At 42.0% G+C, this 23954-nt stretch overlaps 1 protein-coding gene across 27 annotated transcripts in view; it reads left to right on the top strand.

The window, feature by feature from the left end:
* The window catches only part of NFE2L2 (NFE2 like bZIP transcription factor 2), a 184336-nt gene that overhangs the window by 11732 nt on the left and 148650 nt on the right, over positions 1 to 23954 (top strand). For 14 of the 27 annotated variants that reach the window (XM_051849400.3, XM_051849399.3, XM_089328094.1 and 11 more), the window contains one exon: positions 22982 to 23032. The exons of the other annotated variants lie outside the window; for them this stretch is intronic. In XM_051849400.3, the coding sequence (XP_051705360.3) occupies positions 22982 to 23032 (51 nt within the window). The remainder of the gene's footprint in view (positions 1 to 22981; positions 23033 to 23954) is intronic. 27 annotated transcript variants of the gene reach the window in all.

Below are 23954 nucleotides of genomic sequence, written 5' to 3' on the forward strand. Positions count from 1 at the left end.
CAGCAGAGAGCTGGCCTGGAAGAGGGGCAACCGGGACAGAATCCGGTGCCCCGACCGGGACCAGAACCTGGTGTGCCGGCGCCGCAAGGTAGAGGATTAGCCTACTGAGCCACAGCGCCAGCCTAGATTGTCTCTTGACTGTTGATTGTTTCCTTTACCATGCAGAAGCTTCTTCATTCAGTATACTCCTTGTTTCTCCAGGTGTGCTTTTTTTGCCCAAAATCTCTGCCTATCTCAATGCCTTAAAGTGTTTCTCTTATGTTTTCTTCTAGTACTTTCATAGTTTCAAGTCTTATTTTTTGATCCTTTATCTATTTTAAATTGACTTTTGTATATGGTGAGAGGTAGAGATCTAGTTTCATTCTTTTTTTTAAGATTTATTTATTTTATTTAAGTCAGAGTTACACGGAGAGAAGGAGAGGCAGAGAGAGAGAGAGGTCTTCCATCCGTTGGTTCACTCCCCAGTTGGCTGCAACGGCCAGAGCTGTGCCAGTCTGAAGCCAGGAGCCAGGAGCTTCTTCCGGGTCTCCCACACAGGTACAGGGGCTTAAGGACTTGAGCCACCTTCTATTGCTTTCCTAGGCCATAGCAGAGAGCTGGATCGGAAGTGGAGCAGCTAGGACTCAAACTGGTACCCATATTGGATTCCTAGCTCTGTTGGCGGTGGCTTTACCCACTACACCACAGCACCACCTCCTAGTTTCATTCTTATACATATGTATATCCAGTTTTTCCTCCATTTGTTGAAGGGACTGTCCTTTCTCCAATGTTTTTGGCACCCCCTCTCCCCCCTCTCCCCTCTCCCCTCTCCCCCCTTTCCCTCTCTCCCTCTCCCTCTCCCTCTCCCTCTCTCTCTCCCTCTCTCCCTCTCTCCCTCTCTCCCTCTCTCTCACTCTATCCCTCTCTCCCTCTCCCTCTGCCTCTCCCTCTCCCCCCACCATGTATGTGTGTGTCTGTGTCTGTGTGTCTGTGTGTTTGTGTGTGCCTTTCAGATGAATAAAATAAATTAGGGTTTTATATCTTTGATTAAAAGTAAGACTGGCCGGTAATTTTCCTTTCTCTAATATCTATGACATGTTTTACTAGCCTCATGAAATGAATTATGAATATTCTTTGTTTTCTAATCTCAGGAAGAGTTTGTATAAGCTTGATCATTATTTCTTCTTTAAATATCTGGTATAATTCACCAAAGAAACAATCTGATCTAAGATTTTCTTACAGAAAGCTTTAAATAATGTAATGTTATTCAGAGTTTCTATTTCTACTTGTTTTTGGCAGTGTTTTTATACCAGATGATCCACTTGGTTTATATTTTCAAATCTATTGGCATAAACTTTTTCATAGTATCTTCTATTACCATTCTAATATAGATATTAGAATAATATATAAAGTCTGTGGTATGTCCCATTTTTCATTCTTTTTATTTACTTAAGAGAGAGAAAGAGAGCTCTCAGCCATGGTTCACTCTTCAGATGCCCACAATGGCTGGGCCAGGAGAGGGAGTTGTCATAGCTGCTGCCTCCTAGGGTCTGCATTAGCTGGAAACTGGAATCAGGAACGAGGATTGGGTATTTAACCAAGGCACTTTAATGTGGAATTGAGCCATCCTAACCAGTAGTTTAACCACTCAGCCAAGTGACTTTCCCAACCACTTTTCATTCTTAACATTAGTACTTTGCTTACTCTCTCACTCTCCTTTAGAATGACTCTCTTTTAATGACTTTGTTGATCCTACTCTATTACACTATTTCATTAATTTCTGTTTATATTCCTTGTCATTTCCTATCTTCTACCTTTTTAAACTTCCTGCTCAACCCCGCCACAACGCACACACCTATTTCTTAAAATCAATGTATGTCTCATTGATTTCTTGCATTTTTCATATGTTTATTTTTTGCTCCTTTTTTTACATGTTTATTTTCTCATTTATGTGTTTAAGGCTGCCTCTAAATTTTATAAATTTTATAATTTTTTTCTAAACAATTAACTTCATTATTTAAGTACTCATAACAGTACTCATATTTTCTTTTTTTTTAACTTTTATTTAATGAATATAAATTTCCAAAGTACAGCTTATGGATTACAATGGCTTCCCCCCTCCAACTTCCCTCCCACCTGCAACTCTCCCCTTTCCCGCTCCCTCTCCCCTTCCATTCACATCAAGATTCATTTTCAATTTTCTTTATATACAGAAGATCAGTTTAGCATATATTAAGTAAAGATTTCAACAGTTTGCACCCACATAGAAACACAAAATGAAAAATACTGTTTGATTACTACTTATAGCATTAAATCACAATGTACAGCACATTAAGGACAAAGATCCTACGTGAGGAGTAAGTGCATAGTGACTCCTGTTGTTGACTTAACAAATTGACACTCTTGTTTATGGCATCAGGAATCACCCTAGGCTCTTGTCATGAGTTGCCAAGGCTATGGAAGCCTTTTGAGTTCACCGAGTACTCATATTTTCATTATTATTCAATTCCAAATAGTTCCCATTTGTATTTATAAATAAGTGTTCTTTTTTTTTTTTTTTTTTTTTTTTTTTTTTTTTTTTTTTTTGAGGGGGAGGGACATTTTTTCCATACAATGCCAGTTAGGTCAATTATTCTGATTGTGCTGTTCAAATCTTTAATATCTGCTCTAAATTTTATAGATGAAAAACCAAACTCTACTATTGACCAGATGTGTTGTTTGGGTTTGGTCCTCATCGATAAAATTGAGAGGGTAATGACTATTTCACAAGGATATTTAGGGATTAATGAGCAAAAATGTAGTAAGTTCTAAATGCTATTATGGAAGAGGGAGTAAGCTGGGTATAAGGTATACAATAGAGTCTTCCTGGCCAGCTCCACAGCTCAATAGGCTAATCCTCCGCCTGCAGCACCGGCAGCCCCGGTTCTAGTCCCAGTAGGGGTGCTGGATTCTGTCCCGGTTGTCCTGGCTTCGGATCAGCACGGTGCGCCGGCCGCAGTGCACTGGCCGCAGCAGCCATTGAGGGGTGAACCAACGGAAGGAAGACCTTTCTCTCTGTCTCTGTCTCTCACTGTCCACTCTGCCTGTCAAAAAAAAAAAAAAAATAGAGTCTTCCTAGAAAAGATGTGTCCATTTTAAAAGAAGAAAAATAAGATTAAATGGGTAAGAATAAAAACAGGATCTCTGTTTGCTATATATTCTTATGACAAGCCCAGAAAGACCACAACTTTGGAATTCATTCTCAAATGAAAGTTCACCCATCAGATATGCCTGAGAATCTGATGGTAGTTGTAAGAAGAAGCTGTACCAGAAAGTGATAAAGACCTAAAGAAGACCTAAAGAACTTTTGCCAAAGGAGAAAACGGTGCTTTAATGACAGAAAAGCATTGAACTGTGGTTAGCTTTCTGCTGCAGTAAAAGGCAGTGAGTTAACTCAGGAGTTGAGCATATTTAATGTGAAAGGGCTGCAGGTCCTGTTGCAATGCAAATGTCACAATCAGACTATAACAACAGGGGCCAGCGCTGTGGTGCAGCGGGTTAAAGCCCTGGCCTGAAGCACCGGCATCCCATGGTGTGCTGGTTCTGGTCCTGGCTGCTCCTCTTCTCATCCAGCTCTCTGCTATGGCCTGCGAAAGCAATAGAGGATGGCCCAAGTCCTTGGGCCCCTGTACCCACGTGGGAGACCCGGAAGAAGCTCCTGGCTCCTGGTTCGGATCGGTGCAGCTCCGCCCATTGCGGCCATCTGGGGAGTAAACCAGTGGATGGAAGACCTCTCTCTCTCTCTCTATCTCTACCTCTCTCTAATCTGTCTTTCAAATAAATAAATATTTTTTAAAAAGACTAGAATAACAGAGTAGGGGTTGGCTCTGTGCCATAGCTAGTGAAGCCGTTGCCTGCAGTGCTGCCATCCCATTTGGGCACCAGTTTGAGTCTCAGCAGCTCCACTTACAATCTAGCTCTCTGCTATGGCCTGGGAAAGCAGTGGAGAATAGCCCAGGTCCTTGGGCCCCTGTACCCACATGGGAGACCCAGAAAAAGCTCCAGGCTCCTGGCTTCAGATTGGCACAGCTCTGGTCATTGTAGCCATCTGGGGAGTAAATTCTCTCTCTGCCTCTGCCTCTCTCTAACTCTGCCTTTCAAAATGAATAAATAAATCTTAAAAAAATAAATAAATAAGCAGAGTAAAGGGATACTGACTTCAATAATTAACTAAATAGTTGGGGTTGAGTTGGAAGTAAGTTATCTTCTACTAGTACTCTGCCGCTAGCTTACTATGCAACCAAAAATTCTTCCTTTCTTGATTTATTTTATGTTAAGTAGAAATAGTTTCTGGCCTGCCTGCCTCTCAGATTTGTTGTAATATTATAGATATCCAAAGTCTTTGGAAATCAAAGTCAAAAGGTACTTTAAAATAATTATTTTCTTTGTCACATATAAAATCAATATTTTCTGTTAATTAGTACTCTGCAGTAGTTCTTAAATTTTTCTCCAGAATTTTTTAAAAGCTTAAAAATTTATACACCTACCAAAGACTTTTGTTTTTGTTTATATTTACCTAGCTACTACTACCTATACCATGTAAGAAACTGAAAATATGTATTTATTAATTATTAAAAAATCGGCCAGCGCCGCAGCTCACTAGGCTAATCCTCTGCCTTGCGGCGCCAGCACACCATGTTCTAGTCCCGGTCGGGGCACCAGATTCTGTCCCGGTTGCCCCTCTTCCAGGCCAGGTCTCTGCTGTGGCCAGGAGTGCAGTGGAGAATGGCCCAAGTCCTTGGGCCCTGCACCCCATGGGAGACCAGGAGAAGTACCTGGCTCCTGCCTTCGGATCAGCACGGTGCACCGGCCGTAGCGCGCCAGCCGCGGCGGCCATTGGAGAGTGAACCAACGGCAAAGGGAGACCTTTCTCTCTGTCTCTCTCTCTCACTGTCAAAAAATTTTAAAAAAAAATAATGACAGATCAATACATATCATAACACCTTTTACTAAAAGTAAATATTTTCCGGGCCGGCACTGTGTGGCTCGCTTAGTTAATCCTCCGCCTGTGGTGCGGACATCCCATATGGGTACCGAGTTCTATTCCCAGCTTCTCCTCTTCCAGTCCAGCTCTCTGCTGTGCCTGGGGAAGGCAGTGGAGGATGGCACAAGTGCTTGGGCCCCTGCACCCGCCTGGGAGACCAGGAAGAAGCACCTGGCTCCTGGTTTCGGATCAGCATAGCACCGGCTGTAGCACCATTTGGGGGGTGAACCAACGGAAGGAAGACCTTTCTCGCTGTCTCTCTCTCACTGTCTAACTCTGCCTGTCAAATAAAAAAAAAAAGTAAATATTTTCCAGGAAAAAATGAGAATAATGATATTCCTTTACATTTCTGCTATCTCTTTAATATCTGATAAACACAGCTAGGTTATCATATCTGCTTCTGACTTGTCTGTGGAGGTATCACATGCTATGTAACCTCTGGAAAACTCTACTTTACACTCATGAGAGAATAAGAGTTTTAAAAAGTAAATAACATCTTTATCTTATTATGAAAATAGCATTGACCTTGCTGACAGCTTAAAAGAGTCTAAAGGATCCCCAGGGTTTTCAGACTACCTCATGAGAACTGTAGTCCCAAAGTATTTCTATGTATGTCTGCTAAAACATTCACTTAAGGAAACTAGACAACTGGATGACAAAGTAGTTAATGATATTGCCACAAGAAGTAAAACAATGCCACTATTAATAAAGCAATATTGTCAACAGTATTCAAAGCATAATTTCATATCTTGATGTTCTATATGAAATACATTTTTTTACTTTCATGGAATCACATTTTGAAAGTCATTCCTGTACTTTAAGATCAAATTTCCAGGCCGGTGCTTCGGCTCACTAGGCTAATCCTCCGCCTACGGCGCCGGTATTCTGGGTTCTAGTCCTGGTTGGGGCGCCGGTTCTGTCCCGGTTGCTCCTCTTCCAGTCCAGCTCTCTGCTGTGCCGGGAAGGCAGTGGAGGATGGCCCAAGTGCTTGGGCTCTGCACTAGCGTGGGAGACCAGGAGGGGGCACCTGCCTCCTGGCTTCGGATCAGTGCAGCACACTGACCATGGTGGCCACTGGGGGGGGGGGGGGGTGAACCAAAGGAAGACCTTTCTCTCTGTCTCTCTCACTGTCTAACTCTGCCTGTCAAAAAAAAAAAAAAAAAAAAAAAAAAAAAAAAAAAAAGATCAAATTTCCAGGGGCTGGCGTCATGGTGCAGAAGGGGTTAAGCTGCCACCTGTGACAATAGCATTCCATATCCAAAGCTCCAGTTCTACTCCCAGCTGTTCCACTTCTGATCCAGCTCCCTACTAATGCACCTGGGAAATCAACAGAAGTTGGCCCAAGTATTTAAGGCTCCTGCCACCTACATGGGAGACCTGAATGGAATTTCTGACTGCTGGCTTTGGCTTGGCCCAGCCCCAGCCTTGCAGCCATCTGGGGAGTAAACCAGGAGATGAGATCCCTCTCTCTCTTTCTCTCTCTCTCTCTACCTTTCAAATAAATACATAGATCTTATAATAATAAATTATTTTTTAATATTTCCAAATCCAATTCATGTATAAATAGAAACGTATCTGAACTTAGTTTAACTTTTGTGGCAATGTGATTTAAGTTACTTTATCAGCTCAGGCCCACTCCCATTTTGGGTTCATAGAATTGTTTTTATCATTGCATTCGAATCAGTGGTAAATAAAGTAAATCCTGTGCCTTTGAATCCTGTGGGGATCATAACTTAGAACGCATTCATTCATAAATCCTAGCATTTGGCCTTTTCAAACGTCCAGTTTCTTTGTCTCTCTTCTCCCCTTTCCCCCCCACCCCCCATTTTCCATTATTTTCTTTTCTGAAAACACAATCTAACTTTTCTCCCCACTTGCTTAGGTTATGCCATAAAAAAGATGTTGTGAGCATATTGGGGGTACATACAGCTCTAATGATCCTCCCATTCTTATTCTTTAACAAAGAAGTTTCTGTCTAATGTAACTGAACCCTGACAACACTTCCTACCACAAGTCATCCTGTCCATGAAGCCTGTAGCATGAATCAGGCTATTTACAATGACCTATTTGAATCAGGTATTTACAATGACCTATTGACCACCCACATAGTGTTCCCAGGGCACCCCTATATCTGCTCCACAAAAGGAGTGATTTTTTTTTTAATCTACTTTTTAAAAAGTGGCAACACTGGATACCTAGATTTTAAACAAAGATACATGGTAGCTGCATGCTCTTCTCAACTTGTTTCCTTATTTATTTATTTTTTATTTTTTTGAAAGGCAGTGAGAGAGAGAGACAGAAAGAAAGGTCTTCCTTTTCCATTGGTTCATCCCTCAGTGGCCGCTGCGGCCGGTGCACCGTGCTGATCTGAAGCCAGGAGCCAGGTGCTTCCTCCTGGTCTCCCATGCGGGTGCAGGGCCCAAGCACTTGGGCCATCCTCCACTGCCTTCCCAGGCCACAGCAGAAAGCTGGACTGGAAGGGGAGCAACCGGGACAGAACCGGCACCCCGACTAGAACCCGGTGTGCCGGTGCCGCAGGCGGAGGATTAGCCTCGAGAGCCGTGGTGCCAGCCCTTGTTTTCTTATTTTTAATGCCTCCCTTTTCCTATTTTTTTTCTTTTAGACTCAAAGCTTTTCCTTTTTTGTTTATGTTTTTTTTCTTTTCAATTTGAGTCAATATAATTCAAGGCTAAAGAGAGGTGAGAAAAGAAAGTATTCAATTTCATCTCACTCCTGTTAGAATGGATTTCATAAACAAATCAACAAACAGCAAATGATGGTGAGGATGTAGGGGAAAAAGTACCCTAATCCAGTGTTGGTGGGAATGTAAACAGGTACAGCCACTGTGGAAGACAGTATGGAGATACCTCAGAAATCTGACAGTAGACCAGCTTATGACCCAGCCATCCCGTTTCTGGGAATTTACCCAAGGGAAATGAAATCAGCATATGAAAGAGTTATCTGTACCCCCATGTTTATTGCGGCTCAATTCACAATAGCTAAGACACATGAATCAGCCCAAATGTCCATCAACTGAAGACTTGATAAAGAAATTATAGGATATGTGCACCATGAAATACTACCCAGCAGTAAAAAAAATGAAATCCTATTGTTTGCAACAAAGTGGATACAACTGGAAGACATTATACTTAGTGAAATAAGCCAGTCCCAAAAGAACAAATACCATATGTTTTCCCTGATGTGTGGTAACTAATAGAGCACCTAAAAGGAAATTGACACTTTAAGATATGATGACTTTGAACAGCCCTTGTCTCAAATGTTGAGGAACAGGTTTTTGTCTTTGTTTTTTTTTTTAAAAAAAAGATTTTATTTATTTACTTGAGAGGTAGAGTTACAGACAGTGAGAGGGAGAGACAGAGAGAAAGGTCTTCTTTCGGTGGTTCTCTCCCCAGATGGCTGCATCGACCAGAGCTGTGCCAAGCCGAAGCCAGGAGCCAGCTGCCTCTTCCCAGCCTCCCATGCAGGTGCATAGGCCCAAGCACTTGGGCCATTTTCTGCTTTCCCAGGCTACAGCAGAGAGCCGGATTGGAAGAGGAGCAGCCAGGTCTTGAACAAGCAGCCATATGGGATGCCGGTGCTGTAGGCAGAAGATTAACCTGCGCCACAGTGCCAGCCCCAGTTTGTTTATTTGTTTTTCATACAATTTGTTGAGCTCTTTATTTAGTATGCAGTTAATTGTATGTGTATAAAGTTAATTGAAAATAGATCTTAGTAAAAAATAAGAATTGTGGCCGGTGCCACAGCTCAATAGGCTAATCCTGCGTCTGCGGCGCCAGCACACCGGGTTCTAGTCCCGGTCGGGGCGCCGGATTCTGTCCCGGTTGCCCCTCTTCCAGGCCAGCTCTGCTATGGCTCAGGAGTGCAGTGGAGGATGGCCCAAGTGCTTGGGCCCTGCACCCCATGGGAGACCAGGAGAAGCACCTGGCTCCTGGCTTTGGATCAGTGCGGTTCAACGGCCGCAGCACTCCGGCCATGGCAGCCATTGGAGGGTGAACCAAAGGCAAAGGAAGACCTTTCTCTCTCTCTCTCTCTCAGTGTCCACTCTGCCTGTCAAAAAAAAAAAAAAAAAAAAAATGTAATAGGAGAGGGAGGAAGAAGAGGGAGGGAGGGAAGGCAAGTAGGGTGGTAGGGTGGGAACAATCACTATGTTCCTATTGTATTTATGAAATGCATTAAGTTTGTATGCCTTAAATAAAAGGTTTCTGAGTAAAGCAAAAAAAAAAAAATGAAAGAAGTTGTTCAGGATCAGTACAATGAGTTTTCAAATTGGTTCATGATGCAGGAGACAGGGTCAAGGGAAGACAGTCAAGGCTAATACCAGAAGGTTCCCTAGGAGGGGGCAAAGCAGAGAACACATCCTAAGATAGAGCCCTGAATAGAACCACTGATAACCAGTAAGAGAGGAATATCAGAATGGTCACTAGGAGGCCAACAAATTCTGCTAAAAGGGATTCTTAGTATGTTCTTAAAGAACATTGTCAAACATTTTGAATATGGTTCTCAAAAATATCTATTTGGTCCAGCTTATTTTAAGTTTCTATGCAAAACAATAGTATACTTGGAAGTGTTAGATATTGTGTTTCAGTTTTTGAAGGTATTCAATTATCAAGAACTATCAGTACATTCATTTCTTCTTTTAATTAAAAAATGCCAAAGTACTGCATCAAAAGTAATATTCTAATTGTCTTATATGTAGTATTGGGTAAGTGGAGAGTTGAAATTCATATAGCTGAAATTTTAACTATAATCAGTTATAATGCTGTCTATGATGGGCCAGATGATCATTAAACAGCTTTTAAACTTCTCCATTTAATCACAGCTCAGGCTAGAAGAGGTTGCCTGTGCAGAGTGAGGTCACAGGATGAACCTCCTCCGAGCAGGTGAGAGGCTAATAAAGGGGTAAACATCAAGAAACTTCCTATGGGGAAGCAGTGCAGCAGCTGTACAAACATGACACCAGTTGCAATAATAATCATGAAGAGTTTTAGACTCCACAGCAGTGGGGGTTTGTAAAATGGAACAGAAAATATTTGAATGAATAAGCCGCTTTGTATGCTAGTTCTGGGTGGCACTCACAAAGCACTAGGGGTCAGGACAATCAACCTTCATTGGTACCAACTGGCCTGCCCTTTTACACCTAAGCTGTAAGCACATTTGTAATTGTGGGAAGCACTGTCCCAAGTTCTATGATTTTCTACCGTGGCATCACTGAGGGAGTGAATTTGTAATAACTAATCATTGGATCTTCCAGCTATCTGGTGGATTTTTTTTTATTTTATTTTATTTTTTTTTTTTTTTTGACAGGCAGAGTAGACAGAGAGAGAGAGACAGAGAGAAAGGTCTTCCTTTGCCGTTGGTTCACCCTCCAATGGCTGCCGCGGCCGGCGCGCTGCGGCTGGCGCATTGCGCTGATCCGAAGCCAGGAGCCAGGTGCTTCTCCTGGTCTCCCATGGGGTGCAGGGCCCAAGCACTTGGGCCATCCTCCACTGCACTCCCTGGCCATAGCAGAGGGCTGGACTGGAAGAGGAGCAACCAGGACAGAATCCGGCGCCCCGACCAGGACTAGAACCCGGTGTGCCGGCGCCGCAAGGCGGAGAATTAGCCTAGTGAGCCGTGGCGCCGGCCTATCTGGTGGATCTTAAAATGTCAGGAAACATTCTCACATACCTTTAAACCCAGAATTCAGAATGTGACTTCATAACATTACCATTACAATGTTTTAAAAAATTCAATGGTTCATTAGAAGAAATCACAAAACGTAGGTTGATGACCTGATAAGTTTCTTGCCTAAAATAGAAACATATTTCACCAGCTCCCATTTTCCATTTTCCTTTTTCCTTAGAACCAATCAGTTAAAAAAAAAAAGGCAAGCTCCTGCTTCCCAGTTTTGAAATAAGGTTATTAAAAACTACCCTGTCTTAAGGAAGACTATAATCTTTTGGGTTTGCATCCAGTTAATCCAAAGCAGATGGTGAACAGAGGACAAAGAAAGTGGATTAGAGAATAGGAAAAGCAAGAGGAGCAACCAGGACTAGAACCCGGTGCCCATATGGGATGCCAGCGCCGCAGGCAGAGGATTAACCAAGTGAGCCACGGCACTGGCCCTCATCTCTCCCTTTCACAAATGTGGGAGTAATATTAGTATCAGTCAGTACTGGAGAAAAAATGGCATTAAAGTTAATGACTAATTGAGTCATTCGTACAACTGATTGATTTACATTTAGGGAGTGGCCTTCATAGTATATTTAGTATCTGCATGTTGGGAAAGGTCATGCATGCTAAAAATATTATTCCTTCTTTATATTCTACTATCCCTTTTGGATTTCTTACAATCTGCACTGATTTTGCAACAGTAATTAAAAAGGCAGCTTTGCCGGCGCCGCAGCTCAATAGGCTAATCCTCTGTCTGTGGCGCCAGCATACCGGGTTCTAGTCCTGGTCGGGGCGCCGGATTCTGTCCCGGTTGCCCCTCTTCCAGGCCAGCTCTCTGCTGTGTGGCCCAGGAGTGCAGTGGAGGATGGCCCAAGTGCTTGGGCCCTGCACCCGCATGGGAGACCAGGAGAAGCACCTGGCTCCTGGCTTCAGATCAGCGTGGTGCGCCGGCCACAGCGCACCACGGCAAAAGGAAGACCTTTCTCTCTGTCTCTCTCTCTCTCACTATCCACTCTGCCTGTTAAAAAAAAAGAAAAAAAAAAAAAGGCAGCCTAGGAGCCATCATTGTGGCATAGTGGGTGAAGCTGCCACCTGCAATGCCAGCATTCCACAAGGGCACCAGTTCAAGTCCTGGCTGCTCCAGTTCTGATCTAGCTCTCTGCTGTGGCCTGGGAGGGCATTGGAGGATGGCCCAAGTGCTTGGGCCCCTGCACCCACCTGGGAGACCAGGAAGAGGCACCTGGCTCCTGGCTTCAGATCGGCACAGCACTGGCTGTGGCGGCCATTTGGGGAGTGAACCAACGGAACCTTTCTGTCTCTCTCTCACTGTCTAAAAAAAACTCCACCTGTCAAAAAAAAGGGTGGGGGGGAGATGAGGAAAACCGTTATAAAACATTGTGCTATTTAACCACCTAGCAGTTGTAATAATTGTGAGGTCAGATCCGATGGTGAACCATATGAGTAAATAGATAGTTTAGAGTAATATGTTCACCCTCTACAAGTTGAATGAACTTTTCATCAGGTCACTGTCTGCAGTAGTTTTGTACAACATCTTGATGGGCAACAGTGGCACCTGCACTATAAGTAACAAGTCATTTCTTCAACCTGACCATAAGGCCAGTATTTCACATTTCAATACAGTTGTGATATATTGGTTAACTGTTGCTAGGTAAGAAATCGTCTCAAAACCTATCAACTTAAAACAACAAACATTAATATCTCACAGCATTAGTGAAGGTCAGGAGCCCCAGAGCAAATTAAGTGGATGGTTATGGCTCACAGTCTTTCGAGAAATTGCAGTTGGCCGGCGCCGCGGCTCACTAGGCTAATCCTCCGCCTTGCGGCGCCGGCACACTGGGTTCATTTGCTTCGGATCAGCGCAGCATGCTGGCCATATTGGCCATTTGGGGGATGAACCAATGGAAGGAAGACCTTTCTCTCTGTCTCTCTCACTGTCTAACTCTGCCTGTCAAAAAAAAAAAAAAAGCATCAGGAGAACAAGCAATTGAAAGAGTATCCATGATATAAGCTGTGATCATTTATAATCTAGCCTTGGAAGTGATATGCTGTCATTTCTGTCTTATCCTATTGGTCATACATCATGAGGGGAGACAACTTAGAAATGTGAATACCAGGATCGTTGGACACTATTTTGGGAACTGGTTGCTACTTGTAGGATAAAAGAAAAGAAGTGATTCCTAAATGTTGGAGGTAAGAAATATGAAAATTGGGGCTGGTGCTGTGGTACAGTGGGTTAACACCCTGGCCTGAAAGTGCCAGCATCCCATATGGGCGCCCATTCGAGACCTGGCTGCTCCACTTCCTATCCAGCTCTCTGCTATGGCCTGGGAAAGCAGTAGAAGATGGCCCAAGTCCTTGGGCCCCTGCACCCATGTGGGAGACCCAGAGGAAGCTCCTGGCTCCTGGCTTTGGATTGGTGCAGCTTCAGTTGTTGCAGCCAAATGGGGAGTGAATCATCAGATAGAAGACCTCTCTCTCTCTGCCTCTCCTCTCTTTGTGTAACTCTGACTTTCAAATAAATAAATCTTTAAGAAAAAAAAAAAGAAATGTGAAAATGGATCTGCAAGGATTGTCCTTAAGAGAAGAATAGTTGGACCCCCGTTTGTCTGGGATGGTTTTGTTACTAAAGTCAAAGAAAGCAAACCAAACAATAACTTTCAGCCATTTAAAACTTTCAACCTGCCCTGGTGCTATAAATCTCTGTACCTAAAAGTACAGTACCGCTTTCAAGAACCCAAGCCAGGGTTTGCTGAGTATCTGTCTTCACAGAAAAAAAAAATGCAATAGCAATGACTGCTAACTTCTGTATTATACCCCACCATTCCCAAGTGGAGTTAAGTGTGCTTCTGCTAAAACTCAGTTTCTAGTTTCTATTCTTATTAATGATAGACTTCAATTGAACCTGGTACAAATACTTTCACTTAACTTTTTAGTTGATTCATAATCTTAATTATTCAACCAAGAAATAACAATAGATGAGAAAGAAAATACAGCATTTGATATCTGCCTTCAACAAACTCAAAATCTCAGCTCAAGAAGGAAATAATCTCCAATATCCACAACTGACTGTGGAAAAAACGTTAGAAACTTTGTACATTGACAGATTCTAGCCATCCCTAGAAAGCTGCACTTCAGTCTCTTTCTCTGTATTCCTCTATAAAACCACACTTACTCTTTATTCCTAGCAACAGTGATTTTGAGGAATATTTTTGAGTTTCCTATCATACCTTCAGAACGCAAGTCATCAATGCAGGACAAAATCTGACTTCTTTCAGCCACAGTCCAATAACTTAATCGTAATTGTTGTGAGTAAGGTAAATTGAGGAAATAGGTAAATTTCACAATCTAGCAGAAGAATTGTATCTATTCAACTATTATATATCAGATTCTAATAATAAAGCATGCAACTAGATATCATCTTTTCTAAAATAGACTAATGAAATATTCAAAAATATTCCTAAATATGGAAAACTGTGCAAACTAAATAATGATTATTTAGGTATAGAAGAAGGGAAAGATTAATAACATCTTTTCATGTTGGTAGCAGGTATCATGAAAGACACAGACTTTATAATTTTATTGGCTGGTAAAAAAGAAATTTAATCATTGAATTTTACAATCAGTAGAATAATAAATTAACTGTCTTTAGTGGAAAGAGTCTGATGCATATGACCATTCATTCTGATAGTCACCATCAATCATTATCTCTTCCCAACCCAACAGTACTGTCAATGTCCTACAATTCTGAGATGCAGATTCCTTTTATAATTCTTTCTTGATGTTATCAGAATACGTTGAGTTATAGTGTGGCCAAGGGTTTTCTTGTCAAGAAAATTCATTGGTATCTCTTCAAAGGAAATTTTTTGTACCACTGTAAAGGTTAAAGTCCCTTTGCAACATCCGTCCAAAAATTAAAATTAATCTCTTTGTCCTTTAACAGAGAATCGAATAGTTTAGGATTAAGGGAGTCTCTGCTCTGTGTCATTATTTATGAGTTATTATGTTTGCATACCAAATTGTATGGGTTTTCTTTCTAGGTTCATTTTAGCAGACACTTTGCCCAAGGAGAGACATTGTTGTTGATCATAGCAGTAGGTCTAATTCCTTTCTGATGTGTTTATTTTCGAGGAACTCCCACAGAGTGGCTTGGCCTTAACCGTGGAAAGAAGTTTGCTCTATTTGATTTGTGTGTGTGTGTTAGAGGCAGTAATAGGAAGGTAGGAAATAAATCTTATTTTACATAAACATATAAGAAAAACCTCAAATACTAGGTCATATCTCATGACAGAATAAATTATTGATTTCAGATTCTTTCCTAAGAGCAAATTTTGATGGAGCAGAAATGGAGATCCTGAGAACACCAGGCACCTAAAAGGGGATTAAGAGAGATCAGACAGAACATACCCACATCCAAGATCAGAACTCTAACCGAGTTCTGCCAAAGGGAGGACTGCCCTCAATGTCTTCCAAAGGAAGTTAAGATGAATGTTTGTAAATATTCTTCTATTTGGTAACTTCCAAACTGTTGTCAACTGAGTAAAACTCTTTTCTTCATTTGTTCATTGAAAAACTAATTTGACAATTGTTCCTAGAGTTTAAGAAACAATCTCTGATTCCTATACAAAGCTCCTCTATATGTTTTTCACTCTCCAATTCATCCCACATATTCCTGCCATCCTGAGAAGCTCATAATGCTGCTCTGAACATTGTTGCTGTGTTGAGAGGGTTCAGTGCTTCCACTGCTGTCTTCTGGCCTCTAAAGCTCTTCACACTATGGCCCCAAATTACCTTTCAAGAATTCATGCACTACTGCCCCTCACAAAAAGAGTGCCTTCCAACCATTCTATCATGTAGGAAAATCCCACTTCTTCACAATGCCTCCACATTGATGCAGCTTTCATCCCTCCCCTCTGTGTTCTCCTATGTTGCTATGATTGATTCAAACCCATATCTTACAATGAAGATGTTTGTGCCTACACTTATGTCTCCCCGATACTTTGATAACATTTAGAGGACAGAAACCATACCTTAGGCAACTGTGTTACTTGTACAACTTCTGTAGGATGCCTTACTCATTAGAGGTCTTTATCAAATATCTATGGAAGAAAGAGTTGAGGAGAGGAGGCCTATTAGACCTGCTGGCTTTTTAAAATCTTAATTTTGGTCAACTTCTAGATCAGTGGTTGTTAATTTTGGTTGTCTATCTGAATCACTAGGGCACTATTTTAAAAATCATTGTACCATATACCTAACACGTAATATATACAAATCTTGGGCAGTAGGATCTTAATGTCAATATATGCTTCTTTTTTAAAAAAATAACATTTTTAAGGTTTATTTATTTATTTGAAAGGAAGAGTTACAGAGAGGCAGAGACGGGGCAGGGGGGTCTTCCATCTGCTGGTTCACTCCCGAGGTGGCTGCAATGGCCAGAGCTGCACCGATCTGAAGCCAGGAGCCAGGAGCTTCTTCTAAGTCTACCACACAGGTGCAGGGGCCCAAGGACTTGGGCCATCTTCTACTGCTTTCCCAGGCCATAGCAGAGAGCTGGATCAGAAGTAGAGCAGCCGGGACTCAAACCAACATCCATATGAGATGCCAACACTGGAGGCAGAAGCTTTACCTGCTACACCACCATGCTGGCCCCCAATATATATGCTTCTTTAAAGTTCTCCAGATGATCCTAAAAAGCATTTTCTTCAATGTGTTGTCCCTAACTAGCAGCATCAACATTTCCAGGAATTTGTTAGAAATGTAAATTTTCAGATTCTACTTTGGAGATCTGTGAAGTCAGAAATCCAGAGATGGGGTGGGGCCTAGCACTCTGTTTGAACAAACTTTCCAGGTGATTTTGAGAACTACCACTATAGTGTTAATAAAAATAGAACAGGGCCGGCGCCGCGGCTCAGTAGGCTAATCCTCTGCCTAGCGGTGCCGGCACACCGGGTTCTAGTCCCGGTCGGGGCGCCGGATTCTGTCCTGGTTGCCCCCCTTCCAGGCCAGCTCTCTGCTGTGGCCAGGGAGTGCAGTGGAGGATGGCCCAAGTGCTTGGGCCCTGCACCCCATGGGAGACCAGGAAAAGCACCTGGCTCCTGCCTTCGGATAGGTGCGGTGCGCCGGCCATTAGAGGGTGAACCAATGGCAAAAGGATGACCTTTCTTTCTCTCTCTCTCTCTCTCACTGTCTACTCTGCCTGTAAAAAAAAAAAAAAAAAAAAAAAAATAGAACAGGATCCAATGTGTCTATGCAAAAAAAATATAATGGATGTGATGCTTTTATGATGGCAAGTAACAATCATAGCAAAGGCAGGGTTAAAAAAAATTAAAACTATACAAAGAGTGTTTTAAAAATTGATACATGTCTTCAAAAGAAACGTTGGTAATCAGGCTGGATTACCTAAGAATGACATGAAGGACATTCTTCATTTTATAGGAAAAAGATGAGAGAGTGACAAATAAGAAAAGTGATGTCATCTAAAACTGCATATAAAGGTTAACAAAAAAGCATTCTTCCATTATACACATTAATGGGGAAGGGAGGAAAATTTCACACACACTCCCAAACAGGGAGGGAAAATGGTTATGATTGACAGTGTAAGTGTTACTGGTTTTCTTTTTTTAATAGTCCCTGAGTCATGATGGTTTTATCCCCAAGTTTTATAAAATATCTAGATACAAGAGTTGGCCTTGGTGAGGTAGAGTAGAAAACCAAACACCTTGGGTCAGAGATGGAAATGACTGATGTATATTTTAAACTGCTGAATATATTTAGCAAAACGGCTTGATGATTTACACCTCACAGTCCTAGAAAGGGAGAAAAAAACCTTCTACTGTTATAAAAATAGCTCAAAGCTGTGAGTCAGAAGATGTGTAGTGTAGCTCTGATTGTGCCACTTAAAAACTTGGGAAAGGAGCGGATGTTTAGCACAATAACTAAGATGCTGCCTGGGAAGCCTGCATTCCCCACATCTGAGTGCCTGGGTTCAAGTCCCAGTTCTGCTTGTGATTCCAGCTTCCTGCTAATGTACTCCCTGGGAAGCAACAGTGGTGCCTCAAGTGCTTAGGTCCCTGTCCATTCCTGTGGGAAGCCTAGATTGTCTTCCAGGCCCCTCTCTTTGACCTGACCCAGCCCCAGCTATTGCAGGCATTTGGGTAGTAAACCAGCAAATGGAAGAGATTCATTCTCTCTCTCTCTCTCTCTCTCTCTTTCTCTCTTTCTCTCTTTCTCTCTGCCTTTCAAGTACTTAAAAATTTAAAAGAACTTAGTCAAAACTTCTGCTCTCACTTTCTTCACTTCTTTACCTTGTTTACTTTTTGGGTGGAGATCTTAACCTTGTTCACCTTTTGGGATAATGTTTGTGTCAAGTGAAATAATGCAAATAAAAGTGCTGTTCAAAGTTAAGAATCCCTGGACTGGTGCTATGGTGCAGTGGGTTAAAGCCCTGGCCTGCAGTGCCGGCATCCCATAGGGGCGCCAGTTCTAGTCCTGGCTGCTCCTCTTCCGATCCAGCTCTCTGCTATGGCCTGGGAAAGCAGTGGAAGATGGCCCAAGTCCTTGGGCCCCTGAACCCACGGGGGAGACCTGGAAGAAGCTCCTGGCTCCTGGCTTCTGGCTTTGGATCAGTGCAGCTCTGGTTGTTATGGCCATCTGGGGAATGAACCAATGAATGGAAGACCATTCACCCTGTCTTTACCTCTCTCTGTAACTCTGTCTTTCAAATAAATAAAATAAATCTTTTAAAAAAATTAAGAATCCTGTTAAAATAGTAGAATTCCTAAGTACATGTTGTTATTTGCCATTTTGTTTTACACCTTTGATTTGATACAGAACTTCCTAAAAGTAGCAAAAAGGTAAATCTAATACATAAAGCTAGAAAGAAAACACAACCCAAATTTATCTTAATTTTGATATACGTCAAGCTACTAAAACAAATCAATTAAATGTTATTAATCCTCCATAAAAGTACAACTCCTGGCTCAGCAATTAATATGGCTTCTTGAAAAGAGATGACACCAAAAAAGTTCATTTCATGACATGATAAGAGGCTTTTCACATAAGGGAGAAGTACCAAGTAAACTTGCTTCAGCCACAATTCAAGTCCTCACAAGGATTTAAAGACTAGAAAAATCTAATAAATCTTTCCAATCTATTTCATATTCTCCTTCTTAGTCTATGACAAATAATTGTTAATCGGTATATATAAAACTTTTGGCTTTAGCCTTAAGCTAGAATGTTAGGGTATCTAGAATGACAAGTGGGAAATTAACCATTATACTTAGTGAAATAAGCCGGTCTCAAAAATACAAATTCCATATATTTTCCCTGATCTGTGGTAATTAATAGAGTACCTAAAAGGTAATGTATAGGAGTGCAATTGATATTTTAAGATCCAGTGATTTTTTTTATAGTCCTTGTCTGTACTTTTGAGGAAAGATTTTTTTCTTCATGCTATTTGTTGAACTCTTTGCTTAGTGTAGGGTTAATATATTATGAGTATAAAGTAAACTGAGAATAGATCTTTGTAAAAAATTAAGAGTGGGAATAGTAAAGGGAGGAGGAAGAAGAGTGGGAGCGTGAGCGAGAGGGATGGTAGGATGGGAAGTATCACTGTGTTCCTGATTTGTATATACAAATCACAGAAATTTGTATGCCTTAACTTAAAGTTGAGATATAATTGTACAGTTTAATATACCCCAAGAAGTTAAGTATGAGATATTAAAACTCTACATTAGGTGTCAGGATTCCTGCATTCCATCATCCTAGAACTAGTTAAGTGCCCAGACTCTTCTCTAGTAGGTGTGCATCTGCTTCTGGTGGTCTCCTGAGAATTCTTCCAATTCCTAACAGAGGTGGGCATTTCCCAGAGGTCTCTGGAAAATTCTGAACTGTCAGCACTTTTCCCTTAAGGTGAAGAGAAAAGAATGTGGATTGCAGGAAGCTACCACTTTGAAAATTTGATCAGGTTGAAGTTTCCCAAACTACTTCTGTGTGATGCTAGGTCTTCTGAGGACAGGGTGTGTTTCTGTGGTTCTGCTATAAAATGAAGTTGAGAGACACTTCCCATTATAACCCTGCCTCCTTGAAAAGTGACAGTGTCCATTCATAAATTCATTACCCATTATCAAAGGCTCTGAAAATTATATATAACATTGTATAATTCAGTTTATTCACCCATGGGATGATTTCCCCTTAATACCTATTTCTATACTTTTGGGATAAATTGGCTTCAATTATAAGGTCCTATAGAAGTGCTCAAGCTATTAATCTGGGATGAGTGGTTGGCCTAGTGGGTAAGATCCTGCTGTAATTCCCTCTTTTTTTTTTTTTTTATTTTTTTATTTTTGACAGGCAGAGTGGACAGTGAGAGAGAGAGAGACAGAGAGAAAGGTCTTCCATTGCCGTTGGTTCACCCTCCAATGGCCGCCGCGGCCGGCGCGCTGCGGCCGGCGCACCGCGCTGATCCGATGGCAGGAGCCAGGAGCCAGGTGCTTTTCCTGGTCTCCCATGGGGTGCAGGGCCCAAGCACCTGGGCCATCCTCCACTGCACTCCCTGGCCACAGCAGAGGGCTGGCCTGGAAGAGGGGCAACCGGGACAGAATCCGGCGCCCCGACCGGGACTAGAACCCGGTGTGCCGGCGCCGCTAGGCGGAGGATTAGCCTAGTGAGCCGCGGCGCCGGCCCGCTGTAATTCCCATATGCCAGCCACATTGGAATGCTTGCATTTGAGTCCCAGGTCCACTCCTGGTTCTAGCTGACTGCTACTGTGTACCCTGGGAATCAGCAGGTGATGGCTCTGGTGCTTGCGACCCTGGCACCTACATAGGTGACCTGGGTTGAGTTCACAGCTCCCAGCTTTGACCTGGCCAAGCCTCAGCCATTGCAAGCATTTGGTGGAACCTGTCTGTCTCTCTGTCTCTCTCTCCCCACTGTGTGTGTGGGTGTGTGTGTGTGTGTGTGTGTGTGTTTCTCTATCTCTCTGCCTCAGGCAAGAACCCAAAATACAATAATAACAGGTGAGTCATTCTGTGAATGGTGACCCAAAGTTGTCCAAAGCTTAAGTTATTGTCCATTTTCAAGTCCCAGATGAAGGTAATGGGAGCAGGTTCTTAGCATTTAAAGGTGATACTCAAAAAAAATAATAATAATAAAGGTGATACTAAGCTAATTCTATGTAATAAAAATATTTTGCATTAGGTGTAAGGTAAGTTCAGCCAACTGGGGAGCAATGAACCTTTTAAACAGACCCAGAAAGCTTAATACACATATATAAACACTCATGTGTACACTTTTGAATTCAGTGTTTCTATTCATAGGAGCCATAATTGAAATAGGGCACCAAAGTTTATGAGCCTGCTAAATCTGTGTTTAAAAGAAAAAGAATTTAAATTAGTATTCAAACATTCAACAAATGGTAGAGTAGAAAAAAGCTAATAGTCTAATATTTGTTAGGAATAGGGGATGTGCAGATTTAGAAGAATACTGTAAAAAGGAAAGGAAGGAATTTTAATGGTACACAGCATATAGAATAAATTGTAACTTTTCTAAATATATTCCAGTGTCTCATATTTAAAAGGACAATGCTTGTTGTGATGGGTAAGTTGTACATGGTGGAGAATGAGGAGATTAGCAACTCTCTCTGACATTTAACTTGATTCAGTGATAGCATTACAGACAGAATGAGTTTTAGAAGTAGTGTCACATATATATAAAATGGACACATTATCTCCTATCCTAGACTCCATGAATAGCCTTCATTATCCACTTTCAGATATTTTAATCCAGAAAAAGAAAATAATCATGTTGTGTATTTGTCCATTTCTCTAGGTTGTGACCTCTAGGACTGCCTCTTGAGCATGATCTAGAAGAGGTATAAGCATCCTGGGGGTATTTAGTAAGTGATGATGAAGCTTAGAAGAGCACAAAGTCAATCAGAAAGTTAATAAGAGCCAATTTTTTTTTTCATTTTATTTGAAAGACATGGATACAGAGAGGTAGGCAGATCTTCAAACTGCTGGTTTATTCCCCAGTTGTCTGTTACAGATGAGGCTGGGCCAGGCCAAAGCCAAAATTCCAGAACTCTATCTGGGTCCCACTTGGGTGACAGAGACCCAACCACTTGAGCGGCCACATGCTGCCTCCCAGGGTCCACATTCGTAGAAAGTTGGATCAGAAATGGAGTAGCCAGGACTCAAATCAAACATTCCCATATGGAGAGTGGGTGTCCCAAGTGGCAACTTCAATCCCTGCACCAAACACCCAACCGCAACTTAATGCCTGAGTTTTCAGCCAAACCAGATCTCACTTGCGCCACTTTTACACTGTGTCTGGGTTTTTAAGCATATTGATTTTGGTTCCTTAAAATTTTTTATTCATTATTCCATTATGCATTGGCTTCCAATACCAGCAAGTCTCATTGTCTGGTATTGTGAAAATGCAAAAATTATTGAAGACATGTACAGACAAGGACATGGTTCTATTCAGTCTCCCTTGGCTAGGGAAAAAAGAGGTCTTGCTACAAATAGCAGGATTATTGGATCACAGAATGAATTATTACTACTCATTTCTGTTAAATCATGAATTCCTCATTACTGTTTTCATGATTTGTCATGCATAATATTCTTTGCAAGCCTGGTCTGAACTTCCTGTAGGTTGTTACTCATTATTATCTACAGGTCTTATCAAGACAACAAGGTTAGTTCATTTGTTGTGTAGATCCTTTTAATTTACAGTCACAATTTCTGTGTAGTCTATAATTTGGTCATTAATTAGTTACATATTCTCCCCAGTATATATAGTAATGATTTCCCAGAGCTTGGTTTGGCTGCCTCTACAGTAACTAATTTCCCTAAATCTGCTCATGCTACCACTCTTCTCCCAGTCTCAAATAGAAACCTGAAAGCCTTCTGTGACTATGTCCTTTCCTTCTACTTCCATCCCAGCGCTCACCAAGTTTCTCCAGAGCCAGAAACACCTTTTCTCTACTTTTCATTACCATAACCTGCACCAGATTGGACCTGATGCTTACTCCTGGCCAATCTAACCTCATCCAAGTCTTTTCTTTTTAATCAGGCTTGTATACATTCCTGCCAGAGTCACCTTACTACAGCACCATTTAGAATATCCTCTAGCAAATCTAAGTACTGCAGACCTCAGTGTTTACAAAACAAGAGTACTCATAGTCCTTTGTTAAATCCATCTAGCTTAACATTGAAGTATTCTGAGATAGTTTCATTTAATGTCATTTTGTCTCTCTTGAGGAAAAATTTGTCTCATATTTCTTTGCAGATACTATAGAGGGTGACCTCTCCCACTGGAAGGCAGGAAAAAAAGGACAAGGTAAGAGAGACAGAGCTTTAGATGGTGAGAAAGTTCTTAGTAATAACATTCATTAACCTTTGCTGAGGAAGCCGTGGCTGTGCACTAAGTGATGTACGTAGTGTTGGGAAAGGCAGTCACATGTGCGCAAGCTCTGGACACCCCCTTAGCCACATCAGGATGGGCCTTGGGCCTGCTACACTTCCTGACTAAGAAATGGCCTGTGCTGGACTTCCACCTCTCCCTGCCTCATGCTCCATGAGAGGCCCTGTGTTCTGCTGAAAGGTGTTTATGTTAGTGACCCTGAGGCATGCCCCAGTGTTGGTTACTTCAGACTCCATAAGGAGAAGGCTGGGTCCTTCCCCTGCAGCATCAGAGGGCTGTGAGTAGACAAACTGCCCTGTATGGGCCCCCAGGACACATCCTCAGGGCATGGGGAACCAAGGCCTACTACTGAAGCTGATCTGGCTCTGACCTGACCCCCGTGTAGTACGTGTAGTAAAGCGATATGCCACCCAGTGCTGGACTGCAGTGCGTTTTCCTTGGTAACTCTGATCCCAGAATGGAAGGGGCAGAAGCAGAGTCCCCTGCTGAGACTGGCAACTAGTACATGGTGTTCTGCTCAACACATAGGTTGTCCTATTTGATCCTTACAGTAACCCTTTAGAGAAGGCTCTAATAATTCAATTTTATAGATAAAGGGCAACAGGTCTTCTGAGGTCAGGATTCAAATCAAGCGAAAGTAGATTTCTTGCCTAATGAGTACTTTCTTGAAAGCGAGCTCTTCTGTGGTGTTCTCAATTTTTCCTATAGAAGCAGGAGGCAAGATTGTTTCTATAGAGTGAGACTTTGTGGTGCCAAGAGAAGCGTGTTTGAAGAACAGAGAGACTGAAGCTGCATAGGAGACTAAGAAAAAGTGTACACCAAAGACACATTTAAGAGT

Source organism: Oryctolagus cuniculus, chromosome 3 (genome assembly GCF_051225735.1).
Source record: "Oryctolagus cuniculus isolate XC-2025 breed Fujian yellow rabbit chromosome 3, ASM5122573v1, whole genome shotgun sequence".
In the NCBI taxonomy this organism is placed as follows: domain Eukaryota; kingdom Metazoa; phylum Chordata; class Mammalia; order Lagomorpha; family Leporidae; genus Oryctolagus; species Oryctolagus cuniculus.